This window comes from Rutidosis leptorrhynchoides, chromosome 6 (assembly GCF_046630445.1).
Source record: "Rutidosis leptorrhynchoides isolate AG116_Rl617_1_P2 chromosome 6, CSIRO_AGI_Rlap_v1, whole genome shotgun sequence".
NCBI classification, from domain to species: domain Eukaryota; kingdom Viridiplantae; phylum Streptophyta; class Magnoliopsida; order Asterales; family Asteraceae; genus Rutidosis; species Rutidosis leptorrhynchoides.
In genome coordinates this window covers 288,123,127-288,131,966 of record NC_092338.1, presented here as the reverse complement: position 1 = coordinate 288,131,966, position 8,840 = coordinate 288,123,127, and the positions used below count along the sequence as shown (strand labels likewise).

Here is an 8,840-nt window from a genome sequence, read left to right as displayed (position 1 = left end):
ACAAGCGCTGCTTTTATAACTGTTTTACGAAATACACAAAATACTTAAAAGTACATTGTATGGTTGGATTATTAAACCGAATATCGCCCCTTCAAGTCTGGTAACCTAAGAATTAGGGAAATGACCCCTAATTGACGCGAATCCTAAAGATAGATCTATCGGGCCTAACGAGCCCCATCCAGGGTATGGATGCTTTAGTACTTCGAGGTATTATTTAGTATATTAGCTGTGCGCTGTATACTGGGAGATATTCTATATGCATCTTGTTAAGGACGGTTACGAGGTGTTCAATCCATATGAATGATTTTTATCTCTATGACGTGCGAAATGCCTGATACGAGATTATATATATAAGTAATAGAAATATGAAATCTTGTGGTCTATTAAAAATATGGAAATGATTGATTACGATAAACTAATGAACTCACCAACCTTTTGGTTGACACTTTAAAGCATGTTTATTCTCAGGTATGAAAGAAATCTTCCGCTGTGCATTTGCTCATTTTAGAGACATTACATGGAGTCATTCATGGCATATTTAAGGCAGTACCTCGCAATGGGACCATATGTTGAAGACTTCGTCCAGGTGGATTAGGACGGAGTATGACAGAATGGGTGGTAGATACTGCAGCATCCTACCACGTGACTCCATACAAGGAATACTTCACAACACACAAAGCTGGTGACTTTGGAGCTGTGAAAATGAGAAATTTTAGTTCCGCTGAGATTGTCGAAATTGGTGATGTCACGATAAAGACAAGTTCCGAGAGCACAATCACTCTTAAGGATGTCCGCCATGTGCCAGATCTTCGGCTAAATCTACTTTCTAGAGTAGCTCTTGACAAACAGGGTTATGATAGTCATTTCAGTAGATGCACGTGAAAATTGTCAAAAGGTGCTTTGATAGTCGCTCGAGGACACATTTGTGGCACACTATACAAAACTCATGTGAAGATCTGTACAGACGGCCTTAATGTTGCAGAAAAAGAGGCGTCACAAAATTTATGGCACCAGAGACTCGGTCACATGAGTGAAAAAGTGATGTCTACCCTAATAAAGAAAGAGCTTATCAATGTAGACAAGGACACTACACTAAATCCTTGCAATCATTGTCTGTTTGGTAAGCAGCATAGAGTCTCGTTTGATTCCTCTTCAACGAGAAGATCAGAGTTACTCAGTCTGGTGCACTCTGATGTTTGTGGTCCCTTAGAGGTTGAATCAATTGGCGGCAATCGATACTTTCTAACGTTTATCGATGATGCTTCTCAAAAGGTGCGGGTATATTTCTTGCGGACGAAGGACCAGGTTTTCGATTACTTCAAACAGTTCCATGTCATGGTAGAACGTGAGACAGGAAAGAAGTTAAAGTGTCTTTGATCTGAAAATGGTGGTGAATACTCTTCCAGGCAGTTCGATGCCTATTGCAGATCATATGGCATCCGACATGAGAAGATAGTTTCACGTACCCCTCAACACAATGGTATAGCAGAAATAATGAACCGAACAATCATGGAACGTGTTCGGAGCATGCTCAGTATGGCTAAGTTGCCAAAGCCATTCTGGGGAGAAGCAGTCAGAGCCGCATGTTACTTGATCAACCGATCTCAATCAGTACCATTAAATTTTGAAGTTTCGAAGAAACTTTGGTCTGGAAAGGACCCATCATACTCTCACTTAAGAGTATTTGGATGTTTGGCGTACACACATGTATCCAAAGAGCTCAGACAGAAGCTGGATGCAAGGACCACTCCATGCATATTCATATGCTATGGAGATGAAGAATTTGGATACAGATTGTGGGATCCAAAGGAGAAGAAGGTGATCAGAAGTAGGAACGTGGTATTCCATGAAAGCCAGACAATAGAAGATATTGAAAAGCCCACAATATCTCAGAAGTCAAATGTTGCTGCTCAGGTGCCAGAGGCAACAATAGAATCATTTATGAGAAATGAAAATACAGTGCAAGATGAGATACCGTAAGTAGAAGATAATGAGAAAAATGACGGTGCTGAGCAGGGGGAGCCACAACCCCATCTGCCAGACGTTCCAGGACCATCACAAGGCGAAGATGATGGTGGACCTCCTCAGTATATTCTAAAAGTTCGTAGATCTGAACGAGGTCGGATTTCATCGAGTAAATATCTGGAATCCGAGTACCTTCTACTTACTGAAGATGGAGAACCAGAGAGTTTTCATGAAGCAGTATCTCATACGGACAAAGAAAAATGGTTGCTCGTAATGCAGGATGAGATGGATTCTCTGCAGAAAAATCAGACTTATGAGATCGTAGAACTTCCACAAGGAAAGAAGGCACTGAAAAATAAATGGGTGTTCAAGCTGAAAAAGGATGGCAGTGGAAAAGTGGTGAAATACAAAGCACGACGTGTAGTCAAAGGATTCCAACAGAAGAAAGGGATTGATTTTGACGAGATATTTTCACCAGTAGTCAAGATGACTTCAATTAGAGTCATACTTGGTTTGGTCACAAGTATGAACTTGGAGCTTGAACAGATGGATGTAAAGACAGCTTTTCTTCATGTAGATTTACATGAAGAAATTTACATGGAGCAGCCAGAAGGTTTTGAGGTTTCAGGAGATAACCTCGTATGAAAGTTGAAGAAAAGTTTGTACGGTTTAAAGCAGGCACCTAGGCAGTGGTACAAGAAGTTTGACTCGTGCATGGTGAGTCAAGGGTACAAGAAAACTGCAGCAGACGAGTGTGTCTACATTCAGAAGTTTTTTGAAGGAGATTTCGTTGCTCTTCTACTATATGTAGACGATATTTTGATCGTAGGGAAAGATGCAACGAAGATCAACCAGCTGAAGAAGGAACTCTCTAAGTCTTTTGACATGAAAGACTTAGGACAGGCTTAACAAATTTTGAGAATGCAGATTACCCGAGATAGGAAGAATAGAAGGTTATGGCTATCTCAGGAGAAGTATATTGAACGAGTCCTTTCACGATTCAATATGAACAATGCCAAACCTATTAGCATTCCATTAGCCAACCATTTCAAGTTAAGCAAGAGTTCTTGTTCCTCATCCAAGGAAGAGATCGGGGAGATGTCGTCAGTACCATATTCTTCAGCGATTGGAAGTTTGATGTATGCAATGGTGTGTACGAGGCCCGATATTGCTCACGCAGTGGGAACAGTGAGTCGTTTTCTCTCTAACCCCGGAAAAGAGCATTGGAATGCGGTAAAATGGATTCTCAGATATCTTAATGGTACAACGAAGATATGTCTTTGTTACGGGGGAGCTGATCCAATCTTGGAAGGCTATACAGATGCAGATATGGCTGGAGATGCTGATAGTAGAAAATCTACTTCAGGATTCATTTACACTTTTGCAGGGGGAGCTGTTTCATGGCAGTCAAGACTACAGAAGTGTGTTGCATTATCCACAACTGAAGCAGAGTATATTGCTGCCGCAGAAGCTGGAAAAGAAATATTGTGGTTAAAGCGTTATCTCCAAGAATTTGGAATCAAGCAAAAGGAGTACAAGGTACATTGTGATAGTCAGAGTGCTCTAGATTTGAGCAAGAACTTCATGTACCATTCCCGTATAAAACATATTGATATTCGCTATCATTGGATACGCGAGGTAATTGATCGACAATTGTTGAGACTAGTCAAGATCCATACAAAGGAGAATCCTGCAGATATGTTGACAAAGGTGGTGACTCGAGAGAAGCTAGAGTTATGCAAAGACATAACCGGGATGTGTTTTCTTGTATACGGCTGGAGGGGGAGAATTGATAACTTCCAGCCGTAATCTAGAATCGTCTAGATATTCAAAGTTGTCAACTTTGACAACTCATATGGAAGTGTTCAAATTGGAAACAATGACGGCTACAACTTTGACAACTCATGTAGAAGAAGCAAAGTTGAAAACCATGACGGCTAGTTAACTTTGACAACTCATGTGAAAGAAGCAAAGTTGGAAACTATGACGGCTAGTCAACTTTGACAACTAGCGTTCACACATTCCACCTTCTCAAACTTTATTTATAAATAGGGGTGCAAACTTCATTTGTAAAGCATTCAAAAAAGTGTAATCACACCTAGTTAGTGTGTGTGAGTTAAAGTGTAATCATAACCAAGAGTGAATACATCCTAGATAGTGGTGAGATTCCTAGTGTGTTAGTTTGAGAGTTTTTGTTTTGAGTTTTGTAATTCTCGTGTAATCTATTCTCGTGAGTAATAGAGTTATTTTCTCTCAAATTTGTGTTTACCAACGTTCAGACGATCATCTCTTAATCACAACAAGTATCACTCCCCTTAAAAAACATGTGCGAGAAAGCGTTCTTGATAAATCCAGACTTTTCAGAGGGGTTGATGGCATCGGGTCAACAACAGTTTAAAACGGCAAAGCTTCATTGGTCGTTTGTTCTTGCTAAAAAAGAAGAATTGTCAAAGTGGGACCCACCTGAGACGTTTAAGCTTTTTGACAGTTCTGAAATGAAGAGGCAAATGGCTAAAGTAAAACATTGAGATAATAGCCAATAGAATTCAACTTATATAAAATATAATAAATAAATATGTAAATTATGTCATTAAGATGCATCGTGTTCTTATACAGACTATTCATAGATGTCTGCAAGACACCAAAAGATAATACCTATGAATATACTCGCAAGTTGCACCACATTTCATTTTTTTCCCCGTTATTTAGTATTATTATCGCTCTTAATATATTTTACTAAATTCACACACACACAAACACCATTGTTGCTGGTTCCTTGACCTTAAGCGGTTGCAATTGGGCCGACACCGACTGTGTCTTCCATGGTCTTCATGGCTTCAAATCGAGGCTCCTTCGCTTGAAACTTGAGTCCCTCGTAGAGCTTCATGTAGTCTTCAAACACAAACTTTGGATACATATTGTTTTTCTTTTCTTCCTTGTTTACTAGTTCCGATGCAGGGTAAATCACTGCATCACTTCCGGGATTATAGAATGATGCTATCGACATACGTGTCCCGTCTGTTTGAGCAATCACTCTATGCATTACACTCTTGTACCTTCCATTGGTGATCACCTGAAAAACTGAAATTTTTAGTACAGTATTTCCACCATCATATTTGATAAATCCACTTTGTTCATTAAATACTTGTACTGTACAACTATTTAATGCACGTAATTTAGTGGAAAATATCATCATCAGTTGGAAAAATATATATTTACATATTAGTGTCACAATTTAAATGTTGTTTGCTTTTATAATATTGTGATGTACCTCAAGCTGATCACCCAGGTTGATTACGATGGAATGGTGCATCGGTGGAACGTCAATCCACTTATCGTCTTTAAGAAGCTGGAGGCCACTAACCTTATCGTCCTGAAAGAGCAAGATGACGCCGCCAGCGTCGGTGTGGGCCCGGAGACCCTTGATAAGATCTGGCTTAGGACAAGGGGGATAGTTGCTCACCTTGGTCCCGAATGTGGGACCCTTGGCGCCGTAGAAAGCTTTTTCGAGGTAACCCTTTTCTAATCCTAGATTTTCACAGAATATGTCTAAAATATTCTCAGCTAGTTTCTCAAGTTCTTCAGCAAACTCCTTCATCACCTTCCTGTCCACATCAATGTAAGATATTTTTATCCCCAGTTTATGTACCCACAATCTATCAATTTTAATTTAATATTGTCTAAGTTGTAAAACTCCCTTATTAATTCCGATTACTCTCCGATTACTCCTTTTTAGGAACCGGCCGATCCGATTTCTTAAAATCCGAGTAATTAATTGGTCAACGTTGGGCAATGGGTCAAAGTCAGATTTGTCAGTCAAAATTGGTCAAAGTCAATATTAATCAACATTTTAATATGAAATCAAATGAGAATTTTAGAGTTTTTGAACAAAGAAAGATTATGTATATGTTTTGAGACAATTATGTAAACATTTATGTTATATTTGTGGATTTCTTGTATTTTTACACATATAAGTTCAAAATATATTGTTTAAATGTTTAAAAAGTCTAATCCGATTACTCAGTTGCCAATTATTTCTCTCAAAAGTCCGGATCGAGTACTCCCGGAGTAGTGATTTTTGCAATATTGAATATTATTAAGAGTTTGCAATAATTAAATTTTAGGTAGATATAGTATTGGTTTGGTCCCTGTACCAACTATATATTAGGCTTCCCAAAATATATGCTATTTGTTGTGATACCATACCTCTTGTCCTGTTTTCCTACCAGAAAAGGAAAGTTATTCGACAAGTGTGATATTATTATTAAAATTAGATATATCTAAATAGTTGTTTCCATGAGTGTTTCAGTTCCGGTTTCACAAATCAGGATACCATATTCATTTGATTAAGACATATCTAAATACTTGGGATGAATAGATAATTTTTGTGGACAGAAATTTAAAAAATTTAACACCTTAAGATCCCACAACTTGAGGCTAGGTGATAGTTATATCCTGGCAGAACTTCAACTCGACTATAGAAGGGTGAAACTAGTGACATGAGATAAACATTATAAAAAAATCTTATTTTTAGTTTATTTTTTTTAAAGCCAGAAGGGGCAAACACCCATCTTCTAGATATAGCCTGAGATCCGCCCCTGGTTATACCCATCTTCTAGATATACAATATATAGTTTTGGGTTCATACCTGTACTCATCTTCTAGATCAGGGACCTCAGAGATGTTGGATTCGGGGAGATGGCGAAGATAGAAAGTGCTCTCCCAGTCCAAATCTTCGATCTCACTCTGAACCGCTTCTAAGCCTTTACTAGCCACCATTTCTTTGAACCTATCTTCCATACACTTTTTATAATGGCCTTTAGTCATCTTCTCCACAGTGTCCAAAAGTTCAGTTGATAACCCATGATTCACAATCTGTTAGTTTAAAGTCATTATTAGTATCAACGTTGTAAAAGTCGCTTGTCAGAGACTAATTGGCCAACTCGGAAGATTTGTCGAACGTTGACTAAGTTTGACTTTTACTGTATTTGACATAATTTTGGCTGAATAAATCTAACTTTTAACTAATAATCCAACTTTTACCGACTAAATTAGACTATTGACGACTTTGACCGAATAAATCGATCGACCAAATGAGAGACTAGTTGGACTACTTCATCACTGACTAATCGGCCTAGTCGGGGGACTTTTACAACCACGATTAGTATACGTATATAAAATAATTAAAAAACCAAACTTTATGACTTGCAACCCATGCTAGAATGTGGAATAATACTATTTTTAGTTTCTTACCTCAAAGAATCCCCAGTTTTCACAAGCATCATTGATTAGGTTCATTGTTGTAGCTCTTTCTTCTCCATTGAGCTTCTCCATGTTCACAATTGGGAATGTTTCCATTGTAGTTACTGGTTGGTTGTTTAGTCAGAGTTTGTAAGTTATGTGTGTGGTTAGAGAGTGTGTGTGTTTGTTTGTTTGTTTGTTTGTTTGTTTGTTTGTGTGTGTGTGGAATGAATATGGGGTTGGGATGGGGTGCAATTTATAGAGAAATTGATGAAGGTGGGGGAATTATTAGGAAAGTTAAAAGAGGGAATTGATGTTTAAGTGGTTGATTTTTCACAAGGAAATTTGGAACATGACTCATGCAACATGCATCCAGTAACATTCTTTGTAGGGCCCTTATTGAGAGTTCAAGATTTAGTAGATATAGAATCTTGACCATCCATTTAGGTTAGTTAAAATTCCATTCCATCCAATATGTAAATGACTCATACTGAAAATATATGTACTTACAAAAGGTGATTTAGAACACTTCAAATAGTTACTAGTCAATGATTATACTACATATCAGCTTTAACTTTCTATATGTACTTTATCATGTAGCTGTTTATCTAATTAAAATTAACAGTTATCAAAATTAAGCAGTGTTTTAAAAGTAGGAATCACTTGGTTTTTGAAGAGGTCCGAACGGATTCATAAAAAACGGTCAAAAATTGGTTAACCCTCGGTCAACGGAATTAATGGGGATTAATCAGTGAAGGGGTTAATCGATTAAAGTAGGGATTAAAGATTGCAGTCAAACTTAGTCCAATTAATCCTGAATTTGATTGTTGTTTTTTCGATTACTCTCTCCAAGGTCCTGACTAATTACTCTTCGATTTTTCAATTACTCCTCACGCCCTGACCGATTACTCCCCAATTAACAATTTTTTAACCTTGAAATTAAGCAATTATAATAATAATTAATAATAAAAAATGCAACCTGCTGCTAAATGAAAAACACCCGAATAACTCATATTTAATTGATATATAAAATAGGAAACAGGTTTGTGGTATAAGATTGTAGGATTAATGTGCAAGGTACAACATATAACTATATGGTCAACTTCATTTGAGCCTTCGGGGTCACACACATATACACCGAGACGTCAAATAAAATATATATATGATGTATATATGTATATATATTACTCAAGTAACAAAATAGTAAATCGAAATTAATTCATTTATTATTCATATGAATAGTAAATGAAACGAAATTAATTAATTTACTATTCACATGAAAGCGACATGATAGAAATTATTAATTATAAGTTACATAACATACCCCTAAAGTATTTGAGAAATACGACTTTTTAAAAAACAAATCAATGATATTATAGACAACGAAATTGAATATATATATTATAATATATACTCCATATCTATCTGTGTCTTGATTTGGTTGAAAATATATATTATAATATATACTCCATATCTATCTGTATCTTGATTTGGTTGAAAAAAGAAATCAAGTTGAACAAAACAAGATATCATGCGTACATATATTAGAGATATATAAATGGATTGTTTTGTTCTTGGGTGAGATAGAGAAAAAGAGAGTTTTTTGACAGACGAAGTTTATCACTCAAAACAAA

At 36.9% G+C, this 8,840-nt stretch overlaps 1 protein-coding gene across 1 annotated transcript; it reads right to left on the bottom strand.

Moving 5' to 3' along the window:
- Positions 1–4,526: 4,526 nt before the first annotated feature.
- Positions 4,527–7,413, bottom strand: LOC139852870 (1-aminocyclopropane-1-carboxylate oxidase-like). Its single transcript, XM_071842210.1, has 4 exons — positions 7,219–7,413; positions 6,614–6,840; positions 5,237–5,570; positions 4,527–5,038 (listed from the first exon to the last, which is right to left on the bottom strand). Exons 1-4 carry the CDS (start codon positions 7,321–7,323, stop codon positions 4,748–4,750), a joined length of 957 nt encoding a protein of 318 aa, XP_071698311.1. The 5' UTR covers positions 7,324–7,413; the 3' UTR covers positions 4,527–4,747.
- Positions 7,414–8,840: the final 1,427 nt, after the last annotated feature.

What these genes read in the sequence shown, in the direction of transcription:
- LOC139852870 (XM_071842210.1), bottom strand. Translation starts at nt 7,323, where the DNA reads ATGGAAACATTCCCAATTGTGAACATGGAGAAGCTCAATGGAGAAGAA. An exon ending in AAAACTGGGGATTCTTTGAG is followed by an intron (nt 6,841 to 7,218) that starts GTAAGAAACTAA and finishes TTAAACTAACAG; the next exon opens with ATTGTGAATCATGGGTTATC. An exon ending in GATCTAGAAGATGAGTACAG is followed by an intron (nt 5,571 to 6,613) that starts GTATGAACCCAA and finishes TGATGTGGACAG; the next exon opens with GAAGGTGATGAAGGAGTTTG.